This window comes from Aspergillus neoniger (assembly GCF_003184625.1).
Source record: "Aspergillus neoniger CBS 115656 unplaced genomic scaffold BO87scaffold_7, whole genome shotgun sequence".
Taxonomy (NCBI): Eukaryota; Fungi; Ascomycota; class Eurotiomycetes; order Eurotiales; family Aspergillaceae; genus Aspergillus; species Aspergillus neoniger.
Window position 1 is genome coordinate 921,285 of NW_020291135.1, and position 16,277 is coordinate 937,561.

Consider the following 16,277-nt stretch of genomic DNA (forward strand, 5'->3'; position numbering starts at 1 on the left):
AGTTAGTGAATCGATGGTAAACAAAGCGGCGGGTCAGGTGACCTCAGCGGAATCGGACCGTGACTTTCTCCGCCTCCCGCTTCGTGGGTGCCACTGCGGTTCGGGCGTGCATCTTGCATGAATCTCTCTTTTCACTAGACCCAGCTAACTTATTCCCCTTGCCGTTTGTTGTCTTGTCGTACATATCCTACCTCGCCGTATATATTATATTTTCCGTTCTTGTGTATATCTTTCCAGCGCATCGCTGTCCTTACCTTCACCGCCCGCTCCCCTATAGTACGATTCTCCCGTTCCCGTCTTGCCTTATGGGATTTTTCGACCACCTCCAGAAAGGAGGCGCTTTTTCTTTACAACCGAAGAAGCCTCAGATCCGAAAGGTTGTTCAGACGCGAACCGCCCCTGCCTCGCGATCCACCTCCCAGACCCCAGGTCCCTCCTCTCGAACCCCTCCTGCTCAGCTCAAAGCGCAACAATCAGCAAGCAGATCCGTCTCCAGGGACCGTGACCCTCCCTCTGCGAAAAGGCGATATGGCACACCAGCGCAGAGTCGGAAGCGCCAAACTCCGGAGTTACGACTTTCGAGCGATGACGACGCGAGCGACACGGACTCTTCGTTTGAGGTGCGCAAACGGGCTAGGACAGGCGACAGCGCAGAGCCAGACCCGGCTAGGCGCGTACGATCTTTAAAGGCTTTTTCCGAAGATAGCATTCGGTCCCTTCCCATGATACATGCTGCCGACATCACGTCGCGCCAGAAGTCCGGCAACTTTAAGCCTGCGTTTGGGGCAGCCAAGCCGCTACCGGAGCTACTCCTGCAGTATCCCAGTACTTCCTCCCCGGAGAGATACGACCTTGTGGTCCCTCGAGACCACGACGATTTCAAGCCCATTGATGATATCGTTCAAGTCCTCGACATTATGTCACAGAATTATATCCCCGACGAAGAGGCAGACGAATTCAACAATGAATCGACTGGAATAAAACGCAGACTACGACGCGCCCTTGCCCATTCATCAGAAGCGGATTTTCGGAGTGTCGTGGCGGAGTACAATAGTGCGATTGTGCGGTTAAGACGTGATGGCAGTATCGCGAAGAAACTGGATTCAACGAGCCGCTTAAACTTACCCCACGTGGAAAGGATCCTGAATCAGATTTACTCGCGCACCGTGTCGCCTCGGGTCGAGTCTCTTCGCCAGTACGAGAACGGAACGGACAACGTGTACGGAGAACTTCTTCCGCGCTTCATCAGCACGATATTCAAGGAGACTGGGCTAAAGTCCGGTCAGGTTTTCGTTGACCTGGGCTCAGGTGTCGGTAACGTTGTCCTCCAGGCGGCGCTTGAGATTGGATGTGAGAGTTGGGGCTGTGAAATGATGAACAATGCAGCCCACCTGGCGGAGCTGCAGCAGGCCGAGTTTAGGTCGCGATGTCGGCTATGGGGCATCGCGCCCGGGAAGACGCACCTCGTTAAGGGTGATTTCCTAAAGGAGCAGAGCATTATCGACGTTCTGAAACGCGCTGATGTTATCTTGATCAACAATCAGGCGTTCACCCCCCAATTGAATAACGAGCTAATTAACCACTTCTTGGATATGAAGGAGGGGTGTCAAATCGTATCCCTTAAATCCTTTGTGCCCGCGGGACACAAGATCCAATCTCGCAATCTCAATTCGCCCATCAATCTACTGAAGGTTAAGCAGAGGAACTACTGGTCGAACAGTGTGAGCTGGACCGACGTCGGCGGTACCTACTTCATCGCGACCAAGGACAGCTCCCGTCTGAAGGCTTTCGTAGATAGCATGCAATGATCTGTTGCTACGTCCCCTGAACGCTTTTTGCTGTTTCACGACCGCCATGCTCGATCATTTTCGGTTTCTTGTATTCATACTTTTTTTTTTTTTTTTTTTTTTTTTTTTTTTTCTTTTATCCTCTTTTCGCATTTGTGATGCTTGGGCTTAGGACGTGATACCAGGGTTTCTGATTCAGGCATCTGCATCAGCGCGTGCTAGAATGGTCTGAGTACTTCTCATTATTAGTACATAAATCTGCCCACTTCTGCTATTGACCCTTTGAAGCTGTGATGAGAAACGATACGTGAGACGATGGTACATTGTGAATAGATGGCATCTTTTGAAGATTGTTTGGCTTTTGCGCCCCTGACAGCATAGCATCACTGGCATACATCAACTCGACAATTTGGAAGCACCCCCTGTTCGTCATACCATCCTTTACAACAAGTATGGCTGGTGCCAGCAACCCTTCGAGTCAGCGGATTACCGAACTTACTAGCCAGCAGCACCGGATCAAACTCAACAACACTGATACTGGAATGTCGCAATGAAGTGATAGCGAAACTGCATCATGCAATAGGCAGTGAAAGACTGCGATGCCGTGGCCTCGTTTGTTGTATATAGAGTTTGGCTGAAAAGCCAGGAGAAAACCTCCAGAACCCTCGGACGTGGCGTGCTATCCGCCGACGCGGGGTAAAGAATATATTAACAAAGCAAATCAAAATCAACCGATCTGCTATATTATCCTTTGAAATGCTGCAGCAAGGCGTCTTGGTCGGTTCGGCCAGGCTGATCGGTTCCAAAATGACTATAGAAGCACGTAAATTTGATTTCCGGTTAATTTGGCACTAATACCTAGATGAGAGTTCCCCGACTTGCTACTCGAGGATTAGTTATGCGATCGGAGATTCGATCACGTTGTTTGACCATGGACTTTGTGCCTTCGAGTGCTTTCTACGTTTTACGATGTAAAGCGTGGGATGTATGGTATGGACACCAATGGCTGACAACCCAGCTTGTTCAAAGCCAAGCAGGGCGAAAATACATGTTTTCATTTGCAGTCATCTATGCTATGTGGCATTGAGCCGGCGCCAATCACTACCGCAGATGCATGCATCAGACAGGGAGTTAACTCTATGTATAAGCTATCGCAAGTTCAACAGCATCTGCTCCGGTGACTCGACGAGTTCCCGGACGCGATTAGCCATCCGGGCCATCGTGGCACCGTCCACCACGCGATGGTCGGCGCTCCAGCTGAAATTCACGAGCTCGCCTTTTGTAACCTGACCAGCGTCATCAAAGATGGGTACTGCTCTGGATTTGCCAATGCCGAGGATGGCCATCTCGTTCGGTATGACTACCGGTGCGACGTATGTACCTCCAATGTTTCCGATATTAGAGGCAGTGATTGTGCCACCGCTGAGGTCGGCGGATGTGAGCTTTCTTTCTTTCGCGAGTGCATTCAGGCGTATGATTTCCGCGGCAATTTCTAGGATAGAGCGATTGGCGACGTCTTTGATATTGGGGACTAACAAGCCTTGAGGGGTGTCCATGGCGACGCCGATGTTGTGTTTTGCCCGCATGATCAATTGTGGTTTGGCCGGATCGGTTGTATCGATCTTTGCGTTGAGAAGCGGGTAGTCGTTCAAAGCCAGGGACATGGCTTTGATGACGAAGGAGAGGAGGCTGATCTTTTGAGGGTCTTTGGGGTCGTTGGCTAGCTTCTTTCTAATGGCCATTACGTTATTAACGTTGAGTTCGTCAGCGTAGAGGAATTGCGGGATGCTGAGGGAGTTTGTCATGTTCTTAAACATCTGACTCTGAATTGGTGTTAATTTGACCACGGTCTCTTCTTGCATCCCCGGAGCAGTGGGCTGTGTTGAAGGTGCTTGGTCTCGCTCGGCGATAAAGCGCTGCACATCTTCCTTGAGGACGCGCCCATCCTTGCCTGTCCCTTGTACATCTTCAATGTTCACATTGTGGATCTTCAGCATGCCACGGACCGCTGGGGTAGCCAATGTCGCATGAGGTGATCTCGGCTTGTTATTTGTGATGCCGTTTACTGGTGCAGGTGTAGCAACTTGTGTAGGCTGTGGTGACGGAGCTTCTGGGGGAGGGGACCTGGCCGGTGTTGGTTGTATCGGTTCAGTCTTTGGAATAGGCGGCGGGTTATCATCCGGATATTTCCCGTTCTCGACTTCTATATCGCAAAGTGCCTACAGGAAAGAGAACGATTAGCAAGAACATTCCATGCTACGGTGTACTGTAGTTGTTATTACCTTTCCCGTCGGTACCGTATCGTCTGCTTGGAAATGGAGCTTTTTGACGACGCCTTCGTATCTCGAGGTGATCTATGGCCATTAGGAATTTCCAGAGCGTGTCTCTAAGAACGCATGAACTAACATCATCAACGGCTTTATCCGACTGGTATTGACATAGTGGTTTCCACTCTTCAATGTAAGCGCCCTCCTCGACATACCACTGGATTATTTGGACCTCCGTTATCCCTGTGGGAAATGTAATGTTAACAACCGACAATGAAGGGTATATATATGTATCATGACCAAAAGATCGTGGAAAGATGGTCATTTGGACAAATTTATCTTACCTTCGCCAACATCTTTCAGTACCTGAGACTTCACACCCCACAGAGAGGCGGCGGCGTGGAATTCCCGACGAGGAAGAGGTCGTGCCTGGAACCGGATCACTGGCAGGGACCTTGGCCCGTGGCATAGCTGGAAAGCCCGGGACAAGCTCCCAGTTGAGCGCAGAATACTCATCGTTAACCCGGTATCGGCTTCAACGGATAGAAGAGGGAGATCTCACGGAGGAAGGGACTTAGATGTAGCATTCCGGCTGCAGGATGGATGATGGGAGGGGAGTATGTAAGTAATGCTTCTGTTGTTATCCAGGTACGCCGGCGTCCGATGATAACCGATGCCTGGCATCATAGCACGTGATGTTACTCCGCATTTCCACTTTCCGCCCGCAACTAGTGATTAGTACTTCGGGGCCGCTGGTTCTTCCGCCATTGAACATGGCACGTGCGGACCGAGCTATAAAAGGGTATGACGAGTGATTAGTTAAACATAGAAATATACTTAGTAATATAGAATATGGATAGTTAAATAGATGATTTTACAATTCAATAAAATCGAAGAAAACATGATAAAACGGAATCCAGTACTACTAAGCCAAGTCTTCAAATAGGTTTTAGTGATACTATGCCTTGTTCCAGGTGGAATAAACACCAGGCCGATTAGGGTTGTTTAGCAGAAAAGAAGAGAAGAAACGTTCCTTATCAAGTCGCTTATCGCAGTTGCTGGACACAGCCTAAAGCTCTTCTACCCCGGCTCGGATATCGGCGGGTGGGGAAATCACCCCGTTCTAAGGGCCGACGCCAACCGGCCTCCGCATTCCCAGCATCCCTCGAGTTAAGAATAACGCCCTTCTATCATGAGGAGAGGCCATCGCATATCCTGAACACCCAAGGCTGGCCCTCCTTTCATCAACTACCTCCAACATGCAGTCTTTGCGGTCAACGCGCTTTTGCCGCTCTTCCCAACCGCTGTCCAAGATTCCACGGCGATGGAGCAATTCTATATCTCAGCGCCCTGGATCGGATCGGTAAGGTCACTCACATAAACCGAGCGATGATAGGGAGCATGGAGCAAGCTGACAATTGTAGTGTCCGATTTCCAGGCGCGATTAATAGCAAATTTACCACCGACATGACCTTCATCAATCCCACCGAAATGTCCAATATCCCTACGTACCGAGTCATGGACTCCGACGGAGTACTCGTCGACAAGTCGCGCAAGTCCATCGATGTGCCAAAGGAGGAAATTTTGACATGGTACAAGAACATGTTGACAGGTTGGGGATATCTCATATTATCATGCTACCTACTTCATGATCTGACGGCATCTAGTAAGTGTCATGGACGTCATCATGTTCGAAGCGCAACGGCAGGGTCGACTGAGCTTCTATATGGTATGCTCGGAACCATCACCACCTCCTCAATAATAATATTAAAATCTGACCTCGTTAGGTATCTGCCGGTGAAGAAGGAATCAGCGTTGGATCCGCCGCAGCCTTAACCCCCGACGACGTAGTATTCGCCCAGTACCGCGAAGCAGGCGTCTTCCAACAACGCGGCTTCACTCTGAAAGACTTTATGAGCCAACTGTTTGCGAATAGATTTGATAACAGTAAAGGCCGTAACATGCCTGTTCATTATGGCTGCAACTATCCCCGAACAGTTCGTCCCCTCCACACGACCTGCCCAACCGCATTCTAACCATATATCTAGCACACAATCTCCTCCCCCCTTGCAACCCAAATCCCTCAAGCCTCCGGTGCTGCATACGCTCTAAAGTTACAATCACTACAGAACCCCGATACCCCGGCGCGAATTGTAGCCTGCTATTTCGGCGAAGGAGCCGCCAGCGAAGGCGACTTCCACGCGGGCTTGAATATAGCCGCGACGCGGTCCTGTCCCGTGGTATTCGTCTGCCGCAACAATGGATATGCAATTTCCACCCCTACACTAGAACAATACAGGGGTGATGGTATCGCCAGCCGTGGTGTTGGCTACGGCATTGACACCATTCGGGTGGACGGTAACGACATATTCGCGGTCTACGAGGCAATGCGTGAAGCTCGTCGTCTCGCCCTTCAAGATGGAGGTAAACCTGTCCTCATCGAAGCAATGAGCTACCGTGTATCGCATCACAGCACCAGTGATGATAGCTTTGCGTATCGGGCAAGGGTAGAAGTCGAGGACTGGAAACGTCGCGATAACCCGATTATCCGGTTGCGGAAGTGGTTGGAAAATGAGGGTCACTGGAGCGAGGATCTAGAACGTGAAACGCGTGATAAGATCCGGAAAGAGGTGCTCAGGGAGTTTGGAGAGGCAGAGCGGGAGAAGAAGCCCCCGTTGAGGGAAGCATTTGAGGGGGTCTACGACGAGTTGACGGAGGAGGCGGAGGCTCAAATGAAGGAGTTGAAGAGGATACTGGAGACATATCCTGAGGAATATGACTTGCATCAGTTCCAAGATGGAGTGAATGGATTATGATAGACCTGTGGTCCTGGTCGACGCTTCTTGTCAGCCCAAGTCATGAGGAACCTACGTGGCAGGCCTTGTTTTATGTTTATAGCCGTAAAGCCCGATCAGCATATAGAGGGAGATTCATTAGGCTTCTCCATGATACAATTTGTGAAATGAATGCCTACTCACCAAGAGATCACACATGGCGCAAGGTGGCCTTTGCGTGAAGTAAGAAGTGATTAGGATGGTCACACAAGTTTCCAGGCTGCATCTGATGCACTACCACGCTGCCATCTTTCCGGGTGCACGATCGAATAGAGGAACCCTTTCTCCCGGTGCGTCTGATCGACACCTTCCTCGGACATTTCAGGAGGCCGTCTCTACTAGGTCAGAAGGAGAAGAAGGCCTTGGCCCGCCGTCAGACACAGTAGACACACCAGAGTGCACTTTCCTGCACGAAATACATGTCGTCAAGATACATTTTCAGCTGAAAACCTGTCCAGGCAACCAACTAAAGCTCAGTTTCTATCTGACGTTACTTATTACCAACCAGATGCGAAAACAAAGGTACTTCAGCAGTAATCCTCATCTAATTGCCTACATGTCTACATATGTACAGAGATCCTCCGAGCCCCTTTCAAGCTCGAAACCAGCGGAATGACCAGCCCTCACGAACAGAATCTGCTGCGTTGCCCTTCCAAAGTCCCATGACATTCTACCATGAACGTGGCTGGCTTTTTCACCTCCCCGGGGTATCTCATTTATCAGAGTCGATAGGATGGATTTCAAGGCACGACTGACGTTTTATGAGGTTGAGTCAGCGGATGATGTGATCAAACCAGAGCATTTTCAAGAAAATAAACTGTATGCCGTCTGCTACTGGCAGACCTGCATGAGAAGGAGGATGGTATTGTGTCAAGACGAAGGGTCAAAGATATATAGATTTGATCTATCTAGATCTCAAGAAGATGGTTGGTGGTTGGGTTGGGTGGTTGGAAGAGGTGGTGGTCAGAGGCCACGCAGGAAGAAGAGGCGAAGGATCAGCTGACAGCTGCCTGGCTGCAGTGAATGTCTCAACATATTGTAAAGGTCAAAAATCGAGGTGAGAGGCTGAATCCACGTGGCTAACCCATGGATAGATACCTGGTTCATCTATAAGATTGGGGAGAGAAGGCGTGGTCGACGTGACGAGATCGATGTGGCATGCGACAAGTGTAGCTGTCTAGAGATAACGTCGGTTCCGGTAGGTGGGACTTGCTGAGGAAACTCTGGTAAAGTAGCGGTTGCGAAGGGGCGTATTGTTATGTTGATTTCTCCCTTGGTTCTTCGATAGTTGTGAGACCAAATTGATATGAGTACCGGAAGGATGTACTCAACCTGGGAAAGCTGTTGATGCCACCGTCACGCAGGCAGCAACGGCGGAGAAAGGGAAAGCCAAGGGGGTGCAACAGACTATGGATGACGGCCTGACATAGTCTATCCTGAAGAGCCTGAACTGATGGAGTCATTATGGCTAAATGCAGAGACAAAAGGGCAAAAAGCTCATGATTGTGAAGTTGTGGGCGCGGGGCACGGAAGATAGGGTGACTGGGTGAGTGTAAGCAGACATACACTGAATGAGACCAGAAATCTGATCACTAACCCATCCCTAGATCTTACTCTTCAAAGTCGACTTTTATGTTTAATTCACCGTCTAGCTTGCACACTGTCGGGGTCAATAGAACATGGCAGGCTTGATGGGATATGCCATTCTAGATCGAGCTGCGACAAACAATACAGGCTTGTTTCCAGAAAGCAAACATTACGGAGTATCTGGTTACTTGGTTGTGGCTGGTTTACAGTCTCACTTCTGCATGGGAAATTGTTGGTCAGCTAGACTTTCTTTGAACTGGGAAGGCGAGTACGGGAGGGACGCCACGATTTCGGGCTCATTAAGGTCCGGGAAACGCTAGCAAAAGAAGGGTTGTAGCGATGGTACTGGCTTACTTGGGGGGTGCCCTCAAAATACAGGCCAAAAAGCATGTTTATCTCTGGGGGCCTTGGGAAGTGTATGAGGCAGACGCCACACTCATTATTGGTGTCGCGGGTTTCACCAGACTGTAGCATCATGACCAAGCAGCTTCCCGTTCCGACAAGGTTCGACAGGAGTTTGTGCTACTTCATGTGGGCTGGCCTGGGCTTCCGTGTGATAGATCGAATGGTTCTTCGTCATCCAGCAATGTTTGGAAGAAGCCCTAGGCCCCCAGATGAACGGGACCGAATAGGGAGAACGGTGAGCAGACTTGAGCAGAAAAAGAAGGTTTCCACGCTCCTCGTATAGGTCTCAGAAGTATTGAACGATGTAAGAGCTGGGTACGGATACTCTGGAGGAGGTAAATGCATAGAGTCTTATAGATCAGCAACCATGTTGTTAGCCATGCTGTCGATCCATGGCAGCTGTCAATTCTCCTGGTCACCGCTATTACGATTCCTGTTGATATTTCTCCCGTGTTTAAACCTGGAATGCTTTCAAATCTGTCCGTATAAGCACGCCATGCGAATAGGTGTTAACTTTTGTTTTGTTTTGTTTTTTCACCCTTGCTCGGGAGGTGCAGCTGTTGCAAATCTGACGATTACAATCCCCTGATTCAAATGACCCCAACTCAGAGAGTAAAAGCATATTCTCCTTCAGCATCTGGAGACGGAGCATCAGACGGGGGCGTCAGCCACCTTATTTCATCTTAATGCCCCCTTCCTGGGAGAAGGAGCATTCATTAGTCTGAAGCCTGGAGTCTATCTATCTCTCTCTCTCTCTCTCTCTCTATCTCGCTCATTCCCACCTAACACGGTCGGTTTGTACATTTCCACAACCGTGCTTGAGAAAAGCCCGCTGGTTTTTCCCTTAGCCTTTCCAACGGCTTATATGGGGATATTTCCCGTCGCTAGCGCCAGTCCTAGTATAGATTCTGGATGGATGGATGGATGGATGGATGGATAGACGGCAAATCTGAAACCGGGTCAACACGTCATAGGCACCGGAGAGGCACTCGCCCGGTTTCCCGCTTATTAATTCCTAGAAGGGATTGGGGGAATATAGAGTATTTCATTCGATCAAAAGACAGCAACGATGTTTCTCAAATCTGGTAAGGATGTAGGAATATTTCGGTTTATTGAAGACGAAAATTCTCCGATATGAGTATTCAGTGGGTCCGGGTGACTTTAAAGTAACAGCCCTATCTGAGTCGGGCAATACTTCTTGCTGACGAGCGATTAGTTAGTGGTTAACTAGTTAACTATTCGTAATGTTATGTCGGTTTAGTCATCCGATACTAGCTAGTTATGGTATTACTGCAATAAAACGGATATAGAATTCCAGTCAGGAAAGAGAGAGCAGAAGGACAAAAGAAGGTTATACAAGCATGAAGGGGGAATGCTGGTTTTCTAATAGGACTGTATTAGTCAGTGGTATGATAGGCACCGTCCAGTAGGAAAGTTTTTCTCGGTAATAAACACCTCTTAATAATAATTATTATTATCAAACAATCAAACAATCAATCCTCGCAAGCCCTGCCCCTAACTGTTCGTCGCGACATCTAAGCGAAACGCTCGGGTTAACCCCATGACATTCACGGGGGGTTTAGCAGTGCTCATCATAGGGAACGACAGGAAGCATAACAATGTTAGTTCTACATACCTGTATCCACATATGATGCTTTAGAGTTCTAGAGCTCGAATTGATCTAAACCACAGTATATGATGAAGTAAATGAGCGATATATTTGAAGACAGTAGCATGAAATTATATCCAACGATCCATTACCTGCAAGCTCATCACATCTCAAAAGACTCTCCTGCAACAGATACAATACATGAGAAGCAAAACTGAAAGAAAAAAAAAAAAAAAAAACAGCAATTACCGAAACAATTCATAGAGAAACTAAAGGCATATATCGCTCACTGACGCCAGAATGTCTTCCTCCGCGGCGGCATCTGCTTCCCAAGAGGTACGCTTTCCTCCCTGTCTTCTCCATGTTCCCCGCTGTTATCTTTGGCATCAGCTGCACTGGGACTGGCGCTGAGCTTCTTTGCTCTTTGGGCCCTTCTCCCTTTTGTCGGTTTCGTAACACCGGATGTTGACCCTTTCCGAGACACCCTCTCCTTCGTTGGCCTTTTCACTTCCGCTAACACCTCCGCCTTGACCACTCGCTCAGGAGGGAAGATACGACCGTGACCCAGAGCTTGCATCTGTGAGTAAACGAGGCCCGGGCGAGTAACTATCAGGGTCCGACCCCCATCTAAAGCCGCAAAACTCGGAGTATTCTGAGGGCTGGTGAAGTGATGCATATGGGATGTCATTCTGTCTGACTCGTGGACGAAGACAGGAAGATCCGGAAGCCGTTCTATTGTAGTATTGCCGAACATCCCTCCCTCAGTGTAGAGAATCGTATTAACAGCGTCGTGGAGGATTCGGTGAAGCTGTTCATGACGAAGAGATACATCCTTTTTATACTCCAATGGACGAAGAAGAAGTTGAAAAACCCGGCATCCAAGCAGCTCATCAGTCAATGATTCCACCGTTGCTTTACGTTGAACCGCGGTACCCTGTGCCAGCCCTGTATTGGCAGGATTGTTATCGAAGGCGCTGCGGGCATTGCACTCGCCGATAGTGACTGATTTCCACCAGGCTGCCTTGTAGACAGAAGCTTCCCGGATTCTCTCGTACAAATATTGAAGACGAAGGTGAAACTGCGGGTCACCATCAACATCTGTGGGGCTTATCTTTCCATCTAAGAACCAAAAAGGAGAGTCGATGAGTTTAGAGAAGATGAATTGGTAAAGCATTGTAGCGCCTAAGACCGGGCCCATATTCGCGCGGGTTCCCGGTGGAAGGAGAGGGTGGATACTGTCCCAGTCTTCCTGGACACAGTAACCATCAAGACTATTGATGATGTCCTGCTTTTCGTCTGATTGAAGGTGCGACATCGATTCACGACGTGTCCATGCGTGAGTCCATGTGCGAATGGTGCAGTCCAGATGGTTGAACCGTGCACTGACGAGATCGAGGATGCATCGCTGGGAGCATGCATTCTCCTCCATCAAATTGCATTGTGCCAGCACATCGTAGTATTCTTCCCGTGATAAGAAGTAGTTACCGGGGCCGTAGACACGATTTTGGGTTTCAGACTTGTCATCCTGACAGGGCGTTCGCTCTTCACTCTTTCGCTCAGGCTGTCGGGCCTGTTTCGTCCTGCCCATGTTTGCTAGGTAGATGACCGGTGAAGGAGAACAATTATGAGACAGGAAATCAAGTTGTAGGGGTAAGTAGAGGAGACTTGACTTGCACGTAACAGACAAGGTGATAGGGAGAGAGGATTGAAGTAGAGAGAGGTCAAAAGACAGATCAGGAACGCCTGCCTTCCGCTCAGTTAAGGTTTCGTATTTTGAGCATTCTTTATTGGGAGATTATTTCTTTCTTCAATTTCTTACCCACTTCTGTGTTCTTTGTGAGGCCAGTTATTTCAAATTTACCGTTTTTTATCCCCCCTCCCTTTTTCTTTTTTGGTCGGGCGTTTTCCTTTTCTCGTGTTACCTCTTACATCTCCTTTCAGCAACATATTGTCTTATTATCGTTTGAGTCGTTATGATCATCAACCACTCCTGATTTTAATGTCACTGTATTTCCCTTTTTGGTTTTCCATTTATTTTTCATTTCATTTTTCCCTTTGAAGTTTCTTTGCGTTCTATCTATTCTGTGCTTTCAACATCCTAGTCATACCTGAAAAACCTTCTCTGTACGGGGAGTACTCCTCCAGGAAGTTTGTGGGTCACAGGACACGCGGTAGAGTTCTACACACCGAGGCAAGTACAGACACACACGACCACACAGAGGAGATCTAGGGGCAGGACGGGCAAAAGCGGGAGATTCAGAGACACGGTAGACGATCTAGATCAGGCTTATAGTAAATAATAGGTAGTCTGCTGGCATAGGAGAACCTGAAGAGACTAAGGTTATAAAAAGGGCAGAGCCTACTCTTTGCAGTTACCGGCTCCAGACAATCCATGTCAGATCATAGCAATTATCACTTCCAATCTTGCCCTAATTCTTTCCTCCTTTATTTCTCCATGCAGTCTATCATCTTTGTCCCTACTGTTTCTGAATTCGTGATTCCTTGCGCACAATGGCTGATCAGCGACGCCTTGTTGCAGGAGTTGATTTTGGCGTGACGAAGTGTGGTGAGTGATTGGAAAGTTATTTCCCCTTTGTCCCTCTGCCGCCGCGCGCTGGCCTTATCCACCCCGGTGCTGGACTGAAGGCTCTTCTTAGTCGTGACATATCATTACGGGAACAACCGGAGTATCAAGGAGTGGCGTCCAAATGGCCGCGACTCAATCATCCCGACTTGGGTCTCTTATTATCCTGGTACCAATAATCTGCGTGCGTGGGGTTGCGAAGTAGGTCGACAAGATAGCCATCTGGTCCTGCTAAAGTTACAGGTTGCTGGGGTCCCTTCAGCGGAGTCAATGAACTTGAACATATTTGGAAATGCCAAGGTGCCCGGAATCGGCAGAAACCCCATTCAACCCCAGGATGCTATTAAGGGCTTTCTGGAAGCCCTGCGTAAGGCATTCATCGCCGATATAACTGTCATTCAAGAAATTGGGCTCGACCGACTCCCCCCAATTGACTGGTACTTTGCAATGCCTGACTGCTGGACGGTAGAGGGCGAGATAATGATGCAAAGTGCGATTCGGGAGGCTGGTTTCGAGAATGGCGACGACCAGGTTTCTTATACTTCAGAAGCGAAAGCAGCCGCTATACGGGTGGCTAACCAACTCGAGGAGGAAGGTCTTGCTCAGGTAAGCAGTAGCATCATGACCGCATAAATGGCCACCGAATTACTGGCTGATCTTCCTTGTGCCAGGTTGGAGACCGTGTGTTGGTATGTGATTTAGGTGGTGTGACCTGCGTAAGTGCACCATTGTCTTTTATCAACCCACCCTCCCTCTTTTTAGCCCTCTCTCTCGGTGAGACTTCAACTATCAATGACCTGAACTGACCAAGATCAGGATTACACTGCATTTCGCGTATCCGCAACGGCAAACGAGGCACACCACTTACTCTTTCATCCGCTAAGTGAGCAAAGTACGATGAAGCACGGCAGTCATTTGGTAGAGACATCGCTCATGGGTCACATCCGCGAGGAACTTGGTCTGCCATGCGCAAAGGGCCAGGTGGCTTCCATGGCTTGGAAGGCGGCCATTGACGCCAAGCATGGCTTCTCTGGCAACGAGGATATGATTGTTTACCTCCCACTTTCCCAGCAGTACAAGACCAGATGGAAGTACAATCCATCAGAGCAATTTGACGAGCAAACCAATCAGTTCACTCTCACCAGGGCTTCACTCGTCAAAGCATTCGATCCTATTGTGAGACCAATCCTGAAAGCCATTTTGCGCCACATATCTGTGTGGAATGTGACCAACATCGTCCTCGTGGGTGGTTTCAGTCAGTCAGTCTACCTGAGGAACGAAATCGAACGCCGCCTGCAGGATATTGATGAGGACGAACGACCGTCTCTGCGCCATCTACAGGGCAGCGATGCGTAGGTTTCTTCCTCTTTGCCGGATTTCGCGGTGCTAACCTATTCATGGCAGTGTCACTGCCGTATCCTACGGGTTGACGCTCCGTGGCAGTACAGTCTCTGAATACGTGCAGTACCAGAGCATCTGGGGTTACGAATTGGCTGCACCCGTCATCGAAATGCTTGCAACAGGGCTTGAACCCCCAAGGAAACATGCTTTTCGTGTGATTGACTCGGTACGCATCGTTCTGATTCCATGTCAGGGTCTGCTCTTTCTGATTGTCTCTCTTCCTGCAGGGCCGCGCATTAAGTAATGAGGGAGGCGTGCACATGTGGCTCGCTGTGGAGGCTGGGCAAAGTGTACAATCAGTCCTTATCCGTCGTTTCACGCAAATGCCGAACCGTCAGTCGCACCTCTCTGGCCCCAGATACATGGATCTTCGAACTAATGCCATTTAGGTGTCCTGGTAATAGGTGAGCTCAAGCTCAATCCTCCCGGTGAAGCCCGTCGCGGCGTGTATTACCCCCCAGGTGCCGAAAAAATCTTTTGGTATGAGTGCTTGGCATCGTGGACGGTTTACAAAGATGTCCGTGAGCGTATGAGGTGGAAGTTGAGCATCCGAACGGACAAAGAGTGGGTGGAGGTAGGCACCGCGGACCATATGGTAACGGATATGTCACCATGGCATTGAAAGGGTCTAGAACATACTCTTGACAAAACTGTTTTCTTTGCTTATAGTATCGGTTCATACACCAAGATGCGCTCTTTTTCTGTCGTCATATCTGTATTCTCCTTCCTCCCTCCCCTCCCTTTTTCTTTTATTTTTATTTTTATTTTTTTTTTATTTTTCCTCTTTTTACTTTTTTCTTTATTCTTTTTTCTCTTTTTTCACTCTCTAATTCTAATGTATAATGTATACTTTCCCCTTTCAGGAGCGTTTTCATTATCATCTATGTATCCAGAATGAAGTAATTTCCTATAACTAGAAGCAATAGCATGCACTGTATGATCTTGGACTACCATGAAGCATCCATTATTTGTGTAATTCTCTTCTGTCGCCCCATACGCCATTCTTTTGCAGCATGGACCTTAACTTAATCCCAGTGCCGGTAAATCCATGGTAAACCCCGAACCATTCTGGAGTTATTCTAAAGTCACCTCTCTCACGCAGTTGTTTCATATCTGTGCGCAGCTGTCCAAGCCCGGGCCTTGAACAAATAGAGACCATCAACCATTTACAAGCGTCTTCAGCTACGCCGGCTCACTCAAAACACCACGACAAAACCCAGGGCTTGGCCGAACTCCAAGATTCTTCTTTGTATCATACCACGTTCATTCTTTATGTAGCATGTCAGCTTAATATGGCTGTTATCATTGCTAGTGCAGCTGCTGAAGAATATATTGTTGATAGTGACCGGGACATGGCTTACTCGTCTTTTATCAAATGCCTTTGTATAAGGAGGTAGTTATCCAGGCGTGGACTGTACTCTGTAGATGTATTTTAAGACATCTCGGCAATCGATGTGTCAATATAAATAACTACATGGGTATCACGCAACAGGATAGGTAATTGAACAGATTCAACTTGAAACGGGAGAGTATAAGGAAAGAAGAAAAGAAAGGCACAAGACTTTCCCACCACCCACCCTGAGAAAGCCAGCATGTGGCTCTCCCAACTGAGGTAGTAATATAGAAATGAGAGACATTGGAGAATGAGAAATATGGTACAAAAGTTCCCACCACCCGCCCTGAGAGAGTCAATATTTGGCTCTCCCAACTGAGGTAGTAACAAAATGAAGAAGGAAAAGAGGAGAAAAAAAATAAAAAGAAGGAAAGAGAAGGACAGATAAAGATAGAGACAGGTAATAAGAA

The 16,277-nt window shown here is 48.4% G+C and overlaps 5 protein-coding genes across 5 annotated transcripts; 3 read left to right on the forward strand and 2 right to left on the reverse strand.

Annotated features, from left to right (window-relative positions):
* Positions 1–151: 151 nt before the first annotated feature.
* On the forward strand, positions 152–1,879 carry dot1 (histone methyltransferase DOT1). Its single transcript, XM_025622741.1, has one exon. It carries the CDS (start codon positions 306–308, stop codon positions 1,806–1,808), a length of 1,503 nt encoding a protein of 500 aa, XP_025482684.1. The 5' UTR covers positions 152–305; the 3' UTR covers positions 1,809–1,879.
* A 936-nt stretch (positions 1,880–2,815) lies between these two features.
* BO87DRAFT_329364 (putative biotin-dependent 2-oxo acid dehydrogenases acyltransferase) lies at positions 2,816–4,664 on the reverse strand. The gene is made up of 4 exons (XM_025620255.1): positions 4,399–4,664; positions 4,194–4,297; positions 4,070–4,141; positions 2,816–4,006 (listed from the first exon to the last, which is right to left on the reverse strand). Exons 1-4 carry the CDS (start codon positions 4,568–4,570, stop codon positions 2,936–2,938), a joined length of 1,419 nt encoding a protein of 472 aa, XP_025482685.1. The 5' UTR covers positions 4,571–4,664; the 3' UTR covers positions 2,816–2,935.
* Positions 4,665–5,250: 586 nt separating this feature from the next.
* BO87DRAFT_456892 (thiamine pyrophosphate-dependent dehydrogenase E1 component subunit alpha) lies at positions 5,251–7,033 on the forward strand. The gene is made up of 5 exons (XM_025628762.1): positions 5,251–5,417; positions 5,479–5,666; positions 5,722–5,783; positions 5,842–6,051; positions 6,103–7,033. The coding sequence occupies exons 1-5, from the start codon at positions 5,314–5,316 to the stop codon at positions 6,868–6,870; spliced, it is 1,332 nt and encodes a 443-aa protein (XP_025482686.1). The 5' UTR covers positions 5,251–5,313; the 3' UTR covers positions 6,871–7,033.
* Positions 7,034–10,775: 3,742 nt separating this feature from the next.
* BO87DRAFT_452068 (uncharacterized protein) lies at positions 10,776–12,077 on the reverse strand (the record flags this gene model as incomplete). Its single annotated transcript, XM_025628484.1, has 1 exon — positions 10,776–12,077. The coding sequence occupies one exon, from the start codon at positions 12,075–12,077 to the stop codon at positions 10,776–10,778; it is 1,302 nt and encodes a 433-aa protein (XP_025482687.1).
* A 923-nt stretch (positions 12,078–13,000) lies between these two features.
* BO87DRAFT_329370 (Hsp70 family protein) lies at positions 13,001–15,209 on the forward strand (the record flags this gene model as incomplete). Its single annotated transcript, XM_025620256.1, has 7 exons — positions 13,001–13,055; positions 13,147–13,679; positions 13,745–13,789; positions 13,890–14,425; positions 14,478–14,640; positions 14,702–14,807; positions 14,864–15,209. 7 exons carry the CDS (start codon positions 13,001–13,003, stop codon positions 15,094–15,096), a joined length of 1,671 nt encoding a protein of 556 aa, XP_025482688.1. The 3' UTR covers positions 15,097–15,209.
* Positions 15,210–16,277: the final 1,068 nt, after the last annotated feature.

Excerpts from the sequence above, each read along its gene's own strand:
- dot1 (XM_025622741.1), top strand. The coding sequence starts at position 306 with ATGGGATTTTTCGACCACCTCCAGAAAGGAGGCGCTTTTTCTTTACAA.
- BO87DRAFT_329364 (XM_025620255.1), bottom strand. The coding sequence starts at position 4,570 with ATGAGTATTCTGCGCTCAACTGGGAGCTTGTCCCGGGCTTTCCAGCTA. Across the intron at positions 4,298-4,398 it reads ACTGAAAGATGTTGGCGAAG|GGATAACGGAGGTCCAAATA; the intron begins GTAAGATAAATT and ends CATTTCCCACAG. Across the intron at positions 4,007-4,069 it reads ATACGGTACCGACGGGAAAG|GCACTTTGCGATATAGAAGT; the intron begins GTAATAACAACT and ends TCTTTCCTGTAG.
- BO87DRAFT_456892 (XM_025628762.1), top strand. The coding sequence starts at position 5,314 with ATGCAGTCTTTGCGGTCAACGCGCTTTTGCCGCTCTTCCCAACCGCTG. Across the intron at positions 5,784-5,841 it reads GTCGACTGAGCTTCTATATG|GTATCTGCCGGTGAAGAAGG; the intron begins GTATGCTCGGAA and ends TGACCTCGTTAG. Across the intron at positions 6,052-6,102 it reads GCTGCAACTATCCCCGAACA|CACACAATCTCCTCCCCCCT; the intron begins GTTCGTCCCCTC and ends CCATATATCTAG.